This window comes from Gymnodraco acuticeps, unplaced genomic scaffold, assembly GCF_902827175.1.
Source record: "Gymnodraco acuticeps unplaced genomic scaffold, fGymAcu1.1, whole genome shotgun sequence".
In the NCBI taxonomy this organism is placed as follows: Eukaryota; Metazoa; Chordata; class Actinopteri; order Perciformes; family Bathydraconidae; genus Gymnodraco; species Gymnodraco acuticeps.
In genome coordinates this window covers 8,477,703-8,496,939 of record NW_022990271.1, presented here as the reverse complement: position 1 = coordinate 8,496,939, position 19,237 = coordinate 8,477,703, and the positions used below count along the sequence as shown (strand labels likewise).

At 44.1% G+C, this 19,237-nt stretch overlaps 1 protein-coding gene across 1 annotated transcript in view; it reads right to left on the bottom strand.

The window, feature by feature from the left end:
* Nucleotides 1–223: 223 nt before the first annotated feature.
* vegfd (vascular endothelial growth factor D) overlaps nucleotides 224–19,237 on the bottom strand; it is a 34,872-nt gene continuing 15,858 nt past the window's right edge. Inside the window, exons 2-8 of the mRNA XM_034221278.1 lie at nucleotides 12,635–12,836; nucleotides 12,424–12,544; nucleotides 8,200–8,269; nucleotides 7,959–8,086; nucleotides 7,766–7,881; nucleotides 7,178–7,343; nucleotides 224–1,131 (exon numbers count right to left, since the gene is read on the bottom strand). Coding sequence (XP_034077169.1) covers nucleotides 1,113–1,131; nucleotides 7,178–7,343; nucleotides 7,766–7,881; nucleotides 7,959–8,086; nucleotides 8,200–8,269; nucleotides 12,424–12,544; nucleotides 12,635–12,836 — 822 coding nt within the window. The 3' untranslated portion in view covers nucleotides 224–1,112. The remainder of the gene's footprint in view (nucleotides 1,132–7,177; nucleotides 7,344–7,765; nucleotides 7,882–7,958; nucleotides 8,087–8,199; nucleotides 8,270–12,423; nucleotides 12,545–12,634; nucleotides 12,837–19,237) is intronic.

Sequence of the window (19,237 nt, the reverse complement as noted above, 5' to 3'; positions counted from 1 at the left end):
CATTATAATCATTACATATAGTGAAGCAGATAAGCTTGTACGACAAAAGGCATTGTGCTTTGTTCCAATGCACAATTACTTTGCCAACCTTCCCCAGATCAGCGTCACTGTCGGTGGTTACAGGAATACCAGAATGTAAATCAATACATTCTCCAAGCAACAACAGTAATTAAGTCCCATTTTACAGATGACGCACCTGTTTTATCAGAAGCTTTATTGACAGTTTACTCAGCCTTTAAAAAAGCTGCAGCAGGTCTTCAATCAATATCAACTCCTCTGGCTCCATCTTGCATAAATAAATAAAAACTCCTGATCTCAAGATCTTAAAACCGCAAACCTGCATGTAAATATTATATAAAAAATGGTATGCAAAAATATCTTTCATAGTTTCACACAAGGGAATAAAAGAAGATTTCATTATGGCTTTTTGACATTGATCAAAAAGGGAAACGTTATTTATTATCAAATATAATACAGATGTATGCAATCTAAATCAAGGAAAAACACATATGTATTGTTCAGGAGTTACAGCCTTAAGTCTGTGTTGATCAGCATACAGTAGCACATGTGGATGCTGTTTTAAAGCATGCCATGTCTTGCTTTTCCGCCTTTATTATTGATTGCATTGTCTAAGTCACAGGTTTCTTAGCGAATAAATCCCTTTTGGTGCCATCCCCCTATACCTTTAGGAAGCGTCCGAATGCCGGTGTATTTATAATAAATTAAACACTCAGATATTTTGAACAACTGGAAATTAATATATGAAGATCAACAATCAGTGGGATATCCTCTCTGAAGTTAGCTGTTAGTAGTAATTCATACATTAGAAGTAATTCACAAATCCATCACAGATTAAAATTATAAAAATAATCTTTAATATAAACTACATATTCAGTGCAGGATGAACAAATATACAAATCATACAATTTAGACATTGATTGAAACATAAGGTAAGCATGTTAAAAAATCAGTTAACATGGTCGTATCAGTTAATATCTTCTTAATTAGTGATCAGCATAAATAGGACAGTAAATAAATTATGAGCCTTTTTTCTCTGCCTCCGAACTTCCTTCGTGAGCAGGTTGTCGTCATTTCAATTCCCAACTGGACTTCTACTTGGGCCATTTGCATCTGTGAATAAAAGAGGGTTTATTTAGAATAAAGTATGGATGAATTCACAAACAATGAAACACCAGATGAACCTGGACTCTGCATGAGTTTAAGAACACTTTGTTTATCAGTCCATTTCAATGTCTCCTGGGAACTCAGATTTTTATTTTATTTTTTGAATCCTCTCTTATTGTTTTATAGTTTGCAGGTTGGTTGCACTCGAGATACCTAGGGTGAATTGCCCTAATGTGGGACATTTTTTGCATTTCAGACTTCGGGAATATTTTGCGATATGAAGCCGATACAATAAATCGACACCAAGTACCATTCTGAAATCCCCAGGATGTGTCCTAATCAAACCAAAAGAGAAAATGCAGATATTACACTCATAAAAGAAATGGTAGACATATAAGTACTCTTAGTGCCAAGTTGTCTCAGACAATCTGCATTTCCTAATGTGGGACAGTTCTGTGCAAAATGTGGGACACTGAAAAGTATATGTTAAAAAGCCTCAGTCACCTTAATTCATGTAATAAAAACATCTCAGGTCAGTAACACTCAAAGCTAAATGTGCAATACCATGTTCAGCTATGTTACTATTTATAATGTTATTATTTTTTACAACAGAAGATGTTTTTCTTTAAATTGAAGTTAAATGCATCAATCTGGTGCACTTTGAGGGCAAAATTAAGAGATTTATGGATACAGCTCTCAACACTCATATGAAACAGAACTGTATATATTTCAATAATCCAAAAACCATTAGAATATGCTCACAACCAATAACACATATTTGATAAACTCCTCTCTCCTATCTTTATCTTACCTAGTCTGCATTCTTTCTTTTTTATTTATGCATATTCGACTAATCACTCCCCTTTTACACTGTGTTTTTTTTTTTTTTACTGACCTATAGCACATATTGGAATGATTTATTAACTTAGGCTATTTTTTACAATGTGTGTTGGAAGGATTTATTAAATTACTATGAATATTTGGGCTTAAATTAATTGCCATCTCTTAAACTCAGACATTAATCCCTAACATTATCCCTGACTTTGTCATACCATTTTAACAGAGATGCAGCCACCCCCAATTATTTAATATGATTTGCCCTTCACCTTAAATATCTAAAATAATGCATTAGAAGACTAAAACCCTGTAAATAACCATTGCTCTTGCACAATCCATGCCCCTTTTAGACCTGTCCCACATTAGGCAAATCATACTGTCCCACTTTGCGAAACATGTTTCCTAAAGTGGGACGATGGAACATTTGATTGAAATAAAAAATATAGAGTATATTTACACCATATTATAATATGTTCTGATGAACAAACATATCATAAACACATCCTGATAAAAATTTGCAAGATTGTTTTATTTATCCATCCATCCATCCATCTTCTTCCGCTTATCCGTGGTCGGGTCGCGGGGGTAGCAGTTCCAGCAGAGAGCCCCAAACTTTCTTTTCCCTGGCGACATCAACCAGCTCTGACTGGGGGATCCCAAGGCGCTCCCAGGCCAGCGAAGAGATATAATCCCTCCACCTGGTCCTAGGTCTACCCCTTGGTCTCTTCCCAGCTGGACGTGCCTGGAACACCTCCCTAGGGAGGCGCCCAGGTGGCATCCTAACTAGGTGCCCGAACCACCTCAACTGGCTCCTTTCGACGCGAAGGAGGAGCGGCTCAACTCTGAGTCCCTCCCTGATGACCGAACTTCTCACCTTATCCCTAAGGGAGACACCAGCCACCCTGCGGAGAAAACCCATCTCGGCCGCTTGTATCCGCGATCTCGTTCTTTCGGTCATGACCCATCCTTCATGACCATAGGTGAGGGTAGGAACGAAAACAGAGAGCTTTGCCTTCTGGCTCAGCTCCCTTTTCATCACAACGGTGCGGTAAAGCGACTGCAGTACCGCTCCCGCTGCTCCGATTCTCCGGCCCATCTCACGCTCCATTGTTCCCTCACTCGAGAACAAGACCCCGAGATACTTGAACTCCTTCACTTGGGGTAAGGACTCATTCCCTACTTGAAGTGGACAGTCCATCGGTTTCCTGCTGAGAACCATGGCCTCAGATTTGGAGGTGCTGATCCTCATCCCAGCCGCTTCACACTCGGTTGCGAACCGATCCAGTGAGTGCTGAAGGTCGCAGACCGATGAAGCCATTAGAACCACATCATCTGCAAAAAGCAGTGGTGCAATCCTTAGTCCACCGAACTGCAGACCCCCTCCCCCATGACTACGCCTCGAAATCCGATCCATGTATATTACAAACAGGATTGGTGACAAAGCGCAGCCCTGGCGGAGGCCAACCCTCACCGGAAATGGGTCCGACTTACTGCCGAGGACCCGGACACAGCTCTCGCTTTGGGAGTACAGAGATTGGATGGCCCTGAGTAGAGACCCCCTCACCCCATACTCCCGCAGCACCTCCCACAGTAACTCCCTGGGAACTCGGTCATACGCCTTCTCCAAGTCTACAAAACACATGTAGACCGGATAAGCGTATTCCCAGGCCCCCTCCAGGATCCTTGCGAGAGTAAAAAGCTGATCCGTCGTTCCACGACCAGGACGGAATCCGCATTGTTCCTCCTCAATCTGAGGTTCGACAATCGGCCTGACCCTCCTTTCGAGTACCTTAGAGTAAACTTTCCCGGGGAGGCTGAGTAGTGTGATGCCTCTGTAATTGGCACACACCCTCTGATCCCCCTTTTTAAAAAGGGGGACCACCACCCCGGTCTGCCACTCCTTCGGTACTGTTTCCGACTTCCACGCAACGTTGATGAGACGTGTCAACCATGACAGTCCCTCAACACCTAGAGCCTTCAGCATTTCCGGGCGGATCTCATCCACCCCCGGGGCTTTGCCACTGTGGAGTTGTTTGACGACCTCAGTGACCTCCCCCCGGGAGATTGGTGTTGATCCCCCGTCATACTCCAGCTCTGCCTCTAACATAGAGGGCGGAGTTGTCGGGTTCAGGAGTTCCTCAAAGTGTTCCTTCCAACGCCCTAACACTCCATCAGTTGAGGTCAACAACGTCCCATCCTTACTGTACACAGCTTGGATGGTTCCCTGCTTCCCCCTCCTGAGGTGTCGGACAGTTTTCCAGAACAACTTTGGTGCCGCCCGAAAGTCCTTCTCCATGTCTTCTCCGAACTTCTCCCACACCCGCTGCTTTGCCTCGGCCACGGATGAGGCTGCTGCCCTTCGGGCCTGTCGGTACCTTGCAACTGCCTCGGGAGTCCCCCGGGATAACAAATCCCTGAAGGCCTCCTTCTTCAGTCGGACGGCTTCCCTGACCACCGGTGTCCACCAGGAGGTTCGAGGGTTACCGCCCCTTGAGGCACCTAGGACCTTGAGACCACAGCTCCCCGCCGCGGCTTCGGCAATAGAGGCTTTGAACACCGACCACTCTGGTTCAATGTCCCCAACCTCCACAGGAATGCCCGAAAAGCTCCGCCGGAGGTGTGAGTTGAAGGCCTCCTGAACTTGGGCCTCCTCCAGACGTTCCCAGTTCACCCGAACTACACGTTTGGGCTTACCAGGTCTATCCAGAGGCTTCCCCCGCCACTCGACCCAACTCACCACCAGATGGTGATCAGTTGACAACTCCGCCCCTCTCTTTACCCGAGTGTCCAAAACATACGGCCTCAGGTCCGATGATACGATAACGAAATCGATCATGGACCTTCTGCCTAGGGTGCTCTGGTACCACGTACACTTATGAGCATCCTTATGTTCGAACATGGTGTTTGTTATGGCCAATCCATGACTAGCAGAGAAGTCCAGTAACAAACCACCACTCCGGTTCAGATCAGGGGGGCCGTTCCTCCCAATCACGCCCCTCCAAGTGTCTCCATCATTGCCCACATGTGCGTTGAAGTCTCCCAGCAAGATTAAAGAGTCCCCTTCAGGAGCCCCATACAGGACTCTTTCCAGGGTCTCCAAGAAGGCCGTATACTCTGAACTGCTGTTGGGTGCATAAGCACACACAACAGTCAGAGTTTTCCCCCCCATAACCACTGGGGTAAACTCCAACAACGAAGCACCTAACCGGGGACTTGTGAGTATCCCCACACCCGCCCGGCGCCTCACACCTTGAGCAACTCCGGAGAAGAATAGAGTCCAACCCCTATCCAGAAGTAAGGTTCCAGAGCCGACGCTGTGCGTAGAGGTGAGCCCAACCAGATCCAACTGGTAACGCTCCACCTCCCGCACAAGCTCCGGCTCCTTCCCCCCCAGAGAGGTGACGTTCCACGTCCCCAAAGCCAGCTTCTGTCGCCCGGGTCTGGTCCGTCGAGACCCTCCGCTTTCACTGCCACCCTTCTGGCAGCGCACCCGACCCCATCGATGTTTCCCGTAGGTGGTGGGCCCGCCGGACGGAGAAGCGGAGGTGTTGCCCACGTTGCCTTTTCGGGCTGGGCCCGGCCGGGCTCCGTGGCAAGCCCGGCCACCAGACGCTCGCCGACGAGTCCTCCTTCTGGGCCTGGCTCCAGAAGGGGACCCCGGGCTTCCTCCGGGCCGGGTATTCTCACTTCTTAGTTTTTCTTTCATGAGGTCTTTTGTTTTATTTATACGAAATTTAAAACCTTAACATTACATTTGTCAAAACACTATGTCATTGACCTTTGGGTGGTCTTCACACATGGTACTTCCTGTTTAAAGGTTTTTCCACCCTCATCTGTGATTGGACATTTGAGAAGTCATGTGATTTTGATCGCATGACATCACAGCTTGTGTTAACCAAGCCCCCAGGAAGTGCGCCGGACTCAGATGAAAATATTCGTGCTGGCCAAACGGCGGTACTACACTTCCGTTTGGTTGCCAGGCCCGGAAACACTTTTTCCCATTGACTTACATGGGGAAAGAGTGGTCTGTAACTCGTTGGATAATTTTTTTTAAACTAAATAAACTACCCAGTATGAACACTTGTATAGCCCTTATTAAAAACATTCATTCCTCAAGTTGTAATAATGTGCTAATAACGTTATTCTGAGAGTTATTTCCCTCTGCATTATGAACGCGCATCTAGCCCACGGGACCGCGCCGCCCGGCACGTTCATGTTACGTGTCCCGACCAATCAGAGCACACTGTGCTCACAGGGAGGGTGGGGGCTGAAGCTATTGGAGCTACAACGAGCCGTTAAAGGCAGAGAGTGAAATTCAGTGAATACACGTAGTTTACAGAGATGCTGTATGAGAAACCAATGTGAGTTGCGTTTATCTTTACCCATGGATGCACAATAAGAACGGATCCATATCGTCTTACTGCCATCCCACGGAGCTGTAATAATGGATATATTGCACATGTTTGCTGTAATTCATTATCATACTACATGGGCTGTATGATTAAATCTTGTACCGTAAATGTTGTATTAAATAAAGTTAATATTACCGACATTATTAACGTCCCTGTAGCTTCGTATTGCACTAAGAAGCTTATTGCACTGTAGGCCTATATAAAAATATATATACAGTGCAATAATTATTTCATACTAAATGAAGCTCTGTTGGATATCACTAGATCCTGTTACAGCGTAATATAAGTACATAACGATTTATGTGTACATTAGAATAATTACTAGCTAGCCGCTAGCTGCTAACTGCCGCCTCGTTCATATCAAATCCATGATAACAACAATCCATTACCATGCTGTCATGAACGCGCGGTGCTGTTACGTGTACGCAAATTGACGTGCTTGATGTGAACGAGCATTTTGGTTAAAGTTGCGCATGCTCTATGAGCGCACATACGGGTACTTCTCAGGCATGCTGGGTAATCTGTGACATTTCACTCTCTCAAAAGGTGGGCCATTTTATCATCATGCGCTAATGAGCAGCTCTCATAGGAATGAATGAGGCCCCGCCTCCCACGCTGTATCCAGTTCTTATTATACATCCATGGTGTTAACCCGTAGTTTCATTGACTCTCATTTGTTTGCGGAAGACCTACACCCATTTGAGCTTAGGTGTCCCACATTAGGGCGTGTCCCACATTAGGGCAACTCACCCTACGTATTTGCAAAAAAAACACAGTTTTGTACATATCTTCCCCAGGAATACCTGCAGGAGGCTTGGTCAAAATGTCGATGCCTGCTGGCACAGATGGAGGAGTTGATCTGACAGCGTTGGATGGGTCCTGGCTGCAGAGTTGGTTCAGGTCTAGGAAGACAGTCACAGCGCTCCACGTCTATCTCACAGTCGGGCATCCAGGCACTGAGTGGAAGCTCTGTGCAGGAGGTCATAATGGCACATTAGAGTTATAAACAAGCAATCGCTTTTCTATCCTAATCTTAGCATGTTGATTTTTTAAATAGTGTGAAATAAATGTTCTTGGCCATGATGACAAGTGTTCTTTGCATAATGAAATGTTTGAGCTTACTGCTAATATCAGCATGCTAACATGCTAACAAAGACGACATGCAGAAGCAGAAACTATGTTTGCCATATTCACCGTCTTAGTTTAAAATGGTATTAGAAACACAAAATACAACTGACGGGAAGATCACACACACACACACACCCACCACACACACACACACACACACACACACACACACACACACACACACACACACACACACACACACACACACACACACACACACAGCACACACACACACACACACACACACACACACACACACACACCTGGTGTACTGGAAGGGTAAGGTATGCATCTGTCACTTGAACAATCCCAAATCAAGCCACTGGCACAAAGTCTTCTGGAGTCTTCTGCCTCCGACAGCTGGCTCATCGGAGAGCAGCTGCCAATTGACCAGATGCATTAGAACAGAATAAAATGAAATCACATCAGATTCTGGTGAGAAACAAGATGACTCACCCACTGCTCCTGTGAGGTTGAGCATTACGACGTATTATGGCGGGCTCCATGCACCTGCACTCTGTATGATTAGCTACTTTTATTAGCACAGGCTCAGGTACAAACTTCAATGGAATAACACTAAGGACCTGAAATGCACAACACAGAAAATATGTTATAATGTTGGAATACTTAAACCCTTGGAGAAAGGTAAACCAAACAGGTAAAAAGGACATTTATTATCTAAGGCTTTGTCACTCACAGTTTTATTCACATATTCATAAGTTGTGTTCCTGCAGGTGACACCCTCATGATTGCAGCAGCCATTACACCTGTCAGTAGGAAAAAAGAACATCTGGTTAAAGTGATGCATGGGAAAATTCAAGTAAATTGTTGAAACGGAGGGGTCTGTGCCGTTAATTTTAAGTTTTCTCCAATATCATATTTGGTTAAATGCCAAATTGAATCTATTGAAAGGGATACAGAAATAAATTAATCTTTCTAATACATAAATGTACGATCCATCACTTGACATAAAGGATAGTAACTTTGCTTAGCTTAACAAAAATATTGTTTACTGGGAGGAACAGCTGGTCTGGCTCTGTCCAAAGGGACCCAAATCCTTTGAGTACATCTAAAGCGCACTTAACATACCATAACTCCTTTGTTTAATATGTAGAAAAAACACTCTTGTTATCCCCTCTACCTCATTGAGAGGGTGAGTGGATTTGCTGCTATCTGCTAATGAAACATCCAGAACATAAGCCCTGTAAAAATACAATATGGTGTGTATTCCTTAGTTTTTTGATGGGTTAAGCAGAAAACTAAATGTACCTTATTTAATAGCTTAAGATGTACTTTAGATATACTTATTTGCTGTGAGGTTTGTTACCTTTGGACCAGGGGCGGATCTACCGGGGTGGCATGGGGTGGCAACTGCCACCCTAAACAATAGCCTTGCCATCCCAGCTGCCACCCCAGTTGGCATCTTTGTTTTGAAAGAAAAGTTGTTGCTCATTGGACATTTATGAGAGAAAGTCTCTAATGTCCGAGTGCAAGTGAATGCAGCACAAGATGCACGTCATGTAACCCCTCCCCCGGTCCTGGCACGAGAGTGGAAATATGATTGCTGGCGAATTCATTTGAACGGGACGGCGCAAAACGAGAAGCCTTTCGGACCCAAGCACTGAAGGAATGAGATATTTGCGGTCTACAATGACAGAGAAGAGAATGTCAAGTTTGGCTGTACTCAGCATTGAATCAAAACGCACTACAGCTGTTGATCTTAATAAGTTTGTGAGGCGTTTTGCTGAACAAGATAGTAATCGCCGCATTTAGCTGTAATAGACATGCCAACTTGATGCTCTGCTCACGGATGACTCGATGAGAATAACAAACTGTTAAGATGATGACCTTGTATGTGTGTATATATTTTTTTCTTCAATTTTAAGTCCTGAAAAAGTAAAATAAGACGGTGTGTAAAACTACACTGCCCAGCCAACAGAAAGTAACCACTTTGATTTAACTAGGCCAGTAGGTAAGGACCTTCCACTGGATAATAACTGCAGCGATGTTTATGTTTTAGCTGAATACACGTTTTTTAACCCTAACTGATGCAGTTAGTCACTTCTTTAATGTTTGTTTTTTCTGATGTAAAGTCAAGGTTGTAACTGTATATCAATAATGATATAATTACTTGTTTTTTAAATTTGAAGGAGGGTGAGCAAGCATCTTGATGAACATTCATCATTAACTCCTCCAAAAAATAAATATAGTTTATTCAATAATAAATGAATATGTGAATCATAACAGTTCTCCACTATATCTGTAAAGCGTCTTTGAGCACCTGTAAAAACGCTAACAAATTAAATCTATTATTATTATTATTTATTATTTATTTATACAGCTGATAGGAATAATATGATTGTTAATAGTATCATATTCATTCAGACAAACATCGATGAGACAGTTAATTAATGTACTTATTGCAGCAGTCTGTATATATTTGGTACCCCTGCTGGTCTAAGAGTGAGACAAACTCATTCAGTTATTGTTCAGTTAAAATTCATTAAATTACGTCTGCCACCTTATATGTAAGGCTTTACTGATGTGCCACAATAATTACTGTGTTAGCTTTTTTATATAGTCAACAGCCAGGCGAACAGAGATGAGAACTGTACTTAAGTACAGTACTTGAGTAAATGTACTTAGATACTTCCTGTGTCACATGCGGAGATGGGCTGTGGGCATGTTTGTGTTGTTTACTAACAAGACTATCATGGCGGCGGCGGAGCTCAAGTCTAGTTTCTCCACCTGGAGATATTCTCACTATTTCACTTTTGTCGAGCACAAAGAAAAGAACGTTTTAGTTAAATGTAAGTTGTGTCCTGGCGGGTCAAAGATCCTATCTACTGCCCAAACCAGTAATTCAAATCTCTTAAAACATCTGCAAAAACAACATGCTGGGACGAAGCTAGTAGCTAAGACCACAGAGAATCAGCCGACGCCACTCCACCTCCACCTAAGCAACAGCGGCTGGATTTTAACCAAAGGACTGCTAGCCAGGGAAAAGTCGATAAAGCCATTGCACGGTATGTTGTAGAACACATGCAGGCTATTGCTACAGTGGAGTCACCCGCTTTCAGGGAGCTAGTTAGCATGATACCATGTCCGGGCGGCACACGGCATATGGGACGGAAAACTTTTTCCAACTACCTACTACTAGAAAGAATATACAAAAATGGAAAGCCAGCTAATATCGATGCAATCCAGATTGCATATAATGCATGTCAAGTTGATCAACAGATTGTATTATTCTCCAATGCAATAACAGTACTGAAATGAAGGCTATAAGGGCACTAATGGGAGCCCTTTTTGTAAGTAACAAAACGTTACTTTTCACAGTAACGCGTTACTTTTTAACTAGTAAAGTAACTGAGTTACTTTTGAAATGAAGTAACTAGTAATGGTAACTAGTTACTGGTTTTCAGTAACTAGCACAACACTGTAGGGGTGTAACGGTTCACAAACATTTGGGTTCGGTACGTACCTCGTTTTTAGGTCACGGTTCGGTTCGGTACGTTTTCGGTACAGCAGAAACAATTATCACAAAACATTAAAAACATTTTTTTTATTATTATTAAACTGTGACTAATGTATTCAAATAAATACAAAATATAGTAAAATAAACATTAAGGTGCAGCATTTCGATGAACTGAAATAATCTGTATTTGAACTGTACTAGTACCTAAGCAGCCAGCTTGACATTAGGACTTGCTTGTCATTGTATTTTCATGTTGTTTAAAGAAAGATTAACTTGTCCACATTGCTTGCTGAAATGGCAGATCTGCTGGCACTAACAATGTCTCCTGCTGTGGAGAACACCCTCTCTAGGGACAGAGGTAGCACAGCCAGGTAGCGCTTTGCTAACATGGCAACATAAGGATATTTGGCGTTTGTAATAGCTTTGGCTCGGTCTGAACTTTTTGCGAGTGGTGGAGGCTTACATGCTAGTGGGAGTTGGGTTTGCACTTCAGTCTTTTTTCTTTTGGTACCGGTGATATTCACATTCGGGTGATGCCTTTTCAAATGAGTTTGATGTATTGCCAGCCGCGTAACCAATGTTAGTTGAACAATACCGACAAACAGCTTTGGTTCGGTCCACCTGTCTTTGTTCGTCATCCTTGTACTGCGAAATCAAAATGTTCCCAAACCGGAGACTTCAATGATGCTGGAGGATTTTCAGCTCAACTTTATCTGCGTTCGCCATTTCGACAGTTCCTCAAATTACTGACTACATTTGAACGCATCCCTGTGACCAGCTCTCATAGTATGCCTCTCGTCCAATGAAATGACTTGGTCGCTCTATGATATATACCTGAGATTACTTCCAGAAAGTTGTTCATGTTCTCAATTTTTTTACGTTTAACGCTATATTCGTTCGGTACACACGTGTACCGAACCGAAGGGCCCGTACCGAATAATTTCAGTACGGGTACGTGTACCGTTACACCCCTAATTAATTGATATGATTGCGATTTACAGCATATACTTCTGTCAGGGGATGCCACCGCTCAAAATCTCCTGCCACCCTCTTGCCACCCCATGAATATTTGTCTAGATCCGCCCCTGCTTTGGACCGATCCTGGTTTCCCCTGTTCCTAGTCTTTATGCCACAGTATGCTAAGCTAACAAGCGGCTGGTGCTAGATTAATATTTATGCATTGATCTTATCATCTTACTTTCAGCAAGATAGTGAATAACAGCATTTTTCAAAATGTAATACAATCCCTTGTAAAAGTCAAATATCGACATTATTTCAAAATGTGTTAAATACAACCAAATTCATGTTGGTCGTTTCATCATTAATGACTACTAAGAGGTCCTTTTCACGTCAGAGTTGTTGAATGTTGGAACGCTGCAGCTCATAGCATTGGGTTTGGTGAACAATGTTAAAGTTCTACATCTGGTTTGATGTTAAACAAACCTGTGGACGGACACACATGGTGGTTTGAAGAACATCGAGGGATCGGTGTCAAGCTCCTTCGCCACGTCGACACATGTTTCCCTTGGCATGCACTGAGTCCTCTGCCACTCTTCATCAATGGCTAAATGGGAGAGACACACTGTTCATAACAACATAATCACGCATACACAGACATGCAGAGTACATTTAGCCTACTGTTTGTATATCTGACCTTTGAGTATCTCCAGGCTGTAAGATTCGGCAGCATAGCGTGTGGAGCGGTGTGAGCCCACTGAAGGTGGAGAAGAGAGGGTCTCCGGCTGCTGCAGCCTCAGACGACACTTCCACAACTTCCAGTCAGGAAAGTCTGCGAGCATCAGCAGCTCATCCAGGCTGGAGGCGGAGCGCACCTTCCTCTCCCACTGCTTCATTACCTGCAGGGATCATGATCAGTCATACTTTATGTTTCACATTAACACTTCTTCATTATCTGTCTCAGTTTTACTTGGGGATTAGTTTCCCTCAAAAACGTCACATTAATTAAACTTAATTGAAAACAATCATTTGATAGATATGGTTCTCTAAAAGACTAATTATACACATAAAAAAAAACCACAAGAGGAACATTGTATACGTCCTTGAATAATTACATTTCCCCCTCAAATAAATAGTTATGGGCCTAAAGCCGCCTCCAGGCAATTTGGAGATTCCCAGGGATTTCCTGTGGCATGTGTGGATTAGAGTAAATATGTTATCGACCCCTATTCCCTGACTAATGTCCATAACATTATAAATAGCAGCCTAGAGTCCGGTTCTGTGACAGTTTATTTCAAACAAGCGGTTGTGGCACCCCTGATAAAGAAAACTAATCTGGACACTTCTGTCTTCTCAAATTACAGACCCATCTCGAAGCTTCCTTTTATTTCAAAGATATTGGAGAAAACCGTACTCTTACAGCTGCAGTCTTTTATACATGCACACAATATTTTCCAATCCGGTTTTAAAGCGCTTCACAGTACTGAGTCTGCCCTTCTAAGAGTATTCAATGACCTCCTGGTCACTACAGACTCTGGTGACTCTGCCATCCTTATGCTCTTAGACCTCACAGCTGCTTTTGATACGATTGACCACTCCATCCTTATCTCTCGTCTAGAGCACTGTGTGGGTATCAGGGGCACTGCCTTAGAGTGGTTCAGGTCCTATCTGTCCAAGAGATCTTTCTCTGTTACGCTTGGTGACTTTACATCCTCTTCTGCCCCCGTATCCTGTGGAGTTCCCCAAGGTTCTATTTTGGGGCCTATTTTATTTTCCTTATACCTTCTCCCCCTTGGACTGATTTTTAGAAAATATGGCGTCTCCTACCACCTTTATGCGGACGACTCCCAATTATATCTACCCCTAAGAAAAAACACTAGCTCTCTGATGCCCCTGGTTGACTGTCTTAATGACATAAAGGCCTGGATGGCGCTACACTTTTTAAATATAAATGAGAGCAAAACGGAGGTAATTGTGTTTGGACCAAATGGTGATGTCTCTTCCATTGACCTGGGTTCCCTGCAACAGTTTGCAAAACCCATGGTCACAAATCTGGGTGTCAAAATCGACAGTGCTTTTAAATTAGATAAACAGATAAACTCTGTGGTTAAATCCAGTTTTTATGACTTGAGGCTCCTGTCCAAAATTAAACTGGTTTTATCCTTTTTAAACTTTGAGCGTGTAATTCATGCCTTTGTTTCAACTCGTTTAGATTATTGTAATGCACTTTATGCCGGCCTAAATAAGATTTCGCTGGCCCGCCTGCAGCTTGTACAAAACGCTGCGGCGCGGCTGCTTACAGGAACCCGCAAGTTTGACCACATCACACCAGTTCTGGCTTCGCTCCACTGGCTTCCTGTCCATTTTAGAGTCCATTTTAAGATTTTATTGTTTGTTTTTAAATCTCTTAATGGGCTGGCCCCAGAGTACATCTCCGACCTCTTACAGGTGTACACCCCCTCAAGGGCTTTGAGGTCGGCTGATCAGCTGCTGCTTGTAGTCCCAAAAACAAAACAAAAGACCAGGGGAGACCGAGCGTTCTCATCGGTAGCCCCCAGGCTCTGGAACGACCTGCCCCCTCAGGTTAAATTGTCGCCCACTCTTGAAGTTTTTAAGTCCCGCCTAAAAACCCACCTCTTTTCCCTCGCTTACCAGTCAGTCTGAGCTATGTCTTACCTATTTGTATGCTTTTACTGTCTGTCCATAGCCTTTATGTGCCTTGTATGTATTCTTATGTGTGCTTTTTTATCTTTTCTTATGTGTGCTTTTTATCTATTTGTGTAATATTATATTTTATTATAATGTTATGTTCATTGTGAAGCACTTTGGCAAACCCTCTGTTTTTAAACTGTGCTATATAAATAAAGTGGATTGGATTGGATATAGCACCCCAAACTCATTTTGTTAGTTAGAATGATATATGAAGTGGAAAAATAAGTAGTAATTTTAGATTCAGCCTTGTTAAATATTCCATGCTTAAAGGTCCTCTATTATACTGTTTTTCATCAATATAGGCTATTATAGGTCTCAGATATATACAAAACATGTCTCTGAAGTGTTTGGCTCCAAATACCAAACAGATCATGCAATGTAGCATCCCATAAACCCCTCTGTTTCAGTTCCAAAAGTGCTGATTCTCTGTCTTTTACTTTAGATGAAAATAAGGAGCCACCCCTTAATAGGTGACCTTTAACTAGCAATGTTACTGGAGCATTACGTTGCATTCAGCTCAAAACAGTGCTGTGCCTGCAGCCTCACAGAGCCGCAAATGTATGGGCTCAGAACAGTCTCATAATACACACATGCACACAGAAGGATTCACACTTGTATTTCCGGATCCACACTTGTGTTTTTCAATGCACACATAAATGTGTTCCGTTTCATATACATGTAAATAAAATCCAAATACAGACAAAAGTTTTACATATGTATTTTTGATCCTCACATATTTGTTTTCCGTTTAAAACCCCTGAACCTGCAAACACAAACCGCTTTCTGTGCACGGATCGCTGTGCATTCGTGTGTGGGTTTTTTGAGACTCCCCTGGCTGGTGATCTTGACCTCAACGTCAGGGAATCCACCCACCCTTTAAGTAGCTTGCGCTACGACGCAGCGTCATTCAAAATAAGCACCTCTTCTCGCTTCGCCTTAGCAAGAAGGGCCGTCTGGTGAGACATCTCACTTCATGTTACTCTGAGAACTGGGGTTACGTAAGTAACCTATAGTTCTCATTCATAACACTCCGTTCGATGTCTCACTATGGGATATTGAAACTTCCGTATTGCTAGACATGCTTATCTCTAAAATCACCAAAACAACCAGAACTTAACAGGTAGAACTCTGTCTCAACACGGGACCCAGCACTGCGCGGGCCACACTTGGAGCAGAGACATCTAGCCTGTAAAAGCGGACAAAAGTGAGCGGCGAGGACCAACTCGTTGCTGCACAAATGTCTTGAATGGAAACACCCTTGAACAAAGCCCAGGATGTAGCCAGTCCACGAGTAGAATGAGCACGCAGGCCCGTTGGTGCCTGCAAACCCTGACTCGTATAAGCCAGAGCAATCGCTTCCACAATCCGGTGGGAGAGCCGTTGCCTGGTAACAGGCTTGCCCTTCTGAGGGTTAGCCCAGGATATAAAGAGTTGGTCATTACAACGAAACTCTTTTGACCTGTCCATATAGATGCGTAAAGCACGAACTGGACACAGCAAATTCGGCCGCTGTTCCTCAGAGGAACACAGCGGCGGAGGAAATGCCACAATGTCAATGGGGGTACATGAGCCAACCACCTTAGGTATAAAGGCAGGGTTGGGCTTCAGCAACACTCTCGTTTTCCCCGGGGCAAACTGAGTGCATGAAGGATGTACAGAGAGCGCATGAATGTCACTGACTCGCTTGGCAGATGCCAGAGCCAGTAACAGCACTGTCTTCAGTGACAGGTGTTTCATGTCAGCTTCTTCCAGGGGTTCAAATGGAGGTCGAGTGAGCCTATCTAAAACCACTGCCAAGTCCCATAAGGGCACCAGTGACCTGTAAACAGGGAGGAGCCTGCGAGCCCCTTTCATAAAACGGCAGACCAAAGGATGTTGGCTAGCCGTCTTTCCCTCAAAGCCCACATGGCATGCAGCAATAGCAGCCAGGTACACTTTGATCGTAGAGAAAGCTCTGTGTTTATCAATTAAGTCCTGTAGAAATGATCAAATCACCCCGACAGGACATTGAAAAGAGATGTGTCCTTTTTGAAGGCACCACTCCTCAAACACCCTCCACTTACAGTCATAGAGACCTGGTGGAGGAAGCTCTTGCACTCTGAATAGTGTTTATCACCTTCTGAGGGAGCCCCACTGTATTCAGATTGTACCACTCACGGGCCAGGCCCATAGTGCCAAGCGCTCTGGGTGTGGGTGAAAGATCGTCCCCCCCGCCTGAGACAGTAGGCTAACTGGAGAGAACGCAAACCCCCTTAGCGGTTTATATATACGATATTGTGGTCGTGTTGTCTGTCCTCACGAGGACATGATGTCCTCTGAGAAAAGGCAGAAAGCGTTTCAGGGTGAGGAACACCACTAAAAGCTCCAGATAATTTATGTGTGACCGTTGGAGGTCTCTGCTCCAGAGACCCCTCACAGGTCGACCTTCGTATATACCCCCCGACCCGTCAGACATGCGTCTGTGGTGACCACCTTCCGCGATAGGACAGCACCCATAGGCACGCCCCGTACTAGAAAAGTCGGGTGTAGCCAGTGGCGCAGTGCCATTACGCATTTCATAGTGACCATCACTCTCCACGCGCCATGACGTGCGGGGTCCAATCTGAGGGCAGCTACCCAGCGCTGAAACTCCCTCATGTGTAAGCGTCCCAGTTGTACCACCAGAATGGCTGACGCCATGAGCCCGAGCAACCGCAGACATGACCTGAAGAGAACATATTTACGTGGCTGGAAATGAGCGAGGCAAGCCCTGAAGGCTTTCACTCTCTCTGCTGACAAGCGGGCTGTAAAGGACACCGAATTCAGGCGTAGGCCCAGGAAGAGTACAGTCTGGGCTGGAGACAACATGCTCTTTTCTGTGTTTATTACGAAACCCAGGTCGAGCAGGTGTTTTACGAGGACATTCGTCTGCGTAATAGCCTCTTGCTCCGACTGTGCGAGAAGGAGCCAATCGTCCAGATAAGTTGCCAGGCGAATACCCTGTTGTCTTAACGGGGCTATCGCGGCTTCCGTACACCGTACAAACACTCGCGGGCTGAGAGACAGACCGAAGGCAAGTACTCTGTACTCGTAACAGACACCCTGAAAGGCGAACCTCAGATATTTCCTGTGTGGGTAATATATATATATACATATTTCAGGTCGACTGATGTGAACCAGTCGTTTTGGCGCACGAGACGCAACAGAGATGTGTGAGTGAGCATTCTGAATTTGTATCTTTTGAGATATTTGTTCAGAGCTCTCAAATCTAGTATAGGCCGAATTCCGTTCCCTCCCCGTTTGGGAACGAGGAAATACTTGGAATAAAAGCCGCTCTGACTCTGTTCGGCGTGTATTATCGATATAGCCTTCTTTTCTAGTAGCGAGAAAATCTCTTGCTCTAGAATATGGGCCGACTCTCCCCGGGTCTGTGAATACAGAATGCCCGAGAAGTGAGGGGGGGAGTGACAGCGAATTGGAGCCTGTAGCCCCGTGTTACTGTCTTGAAAACCCAAGCAGAATCTGTGAGCATCCAACCCAGTCTCATAAAAAAAGGTGTAATAACTACGTTGATCCACAACGTAGGACGTAGTATTTCTACAAAAACGCCTCTGAAATTGTAAGATCCCTACGTTTTTTCAGTAGGGCTTGGCTCATTTCGTGGCATCTGCAGGCAGTGGCAAGTACTTCCGGCATATGCCACAGAGGCCGCTACTCTGTGGTAGCTGTGGCAAGTACTTCCGGCATATGCCACAGAGGCCGCTACTGTGGTAGCTGTGGCAAGTACTTCCGGCATATGCCACAGATGCCAAAACTTGCCGCTGCTCAACGGGAGTTGCCACAAGATGCCAGAGTAAGAGAACTTTTACGGTAGCTGCCACTCGCATTCCGTGGCAAATGCTGCTATTTAAACCCGTATTTATCGTGTAAAATGTCGCTGTTTTGGCATGACTTTATTGAACTGATCTGTACAAAGGACTGATGATCTGTGCACAGGGTTGGGTTGTAACTGAATACATGTAACGGCGTTACGTAATCAGAATACAAAAACCAAGTAGCCTAACTGTATTCAGCTCGCATTACATTTGAAAAACAACTAATCCGAATACAGTTACTTTCGTAAACCTGAAGTGAATACATTTTGGAATACTTATTGGAATTATTGGTGGAAAAGTTCTCTCACAAAATGTATCCTAATTAGGGATGCACCGAATATTCGGCCACCGAAAATTTTCGGCCGAAAATGGTTAAAAAGGCCCTTTCGGCTTTCGGCCGAAAGGGCATTTGACCATTGTCATTGAGATTGCCCTGAGCCTTTAACAAATCGTATTAAATAATCTGATGACAGACTGTAAACAGAATAGCTGAAATTTTAACAAACTAAATAACTCAGTTTCCTCTAATCATTAACCCATGTTTGTATAATGTAGTTAACTCCGTGTGTTGCTGCTAGCATACATAACACCTGACGTGGAAACGTTACTCGTGGATGGGGCTACAGAGCTGCTAGAAAGACGGTCGAACCCGGTGCATTCCTCCGTCTGCATGCGGTGCACTTTTGCTAAATGTTTAGACAAATTGCTCGTGCTTACATGCTAAACTCTTATTG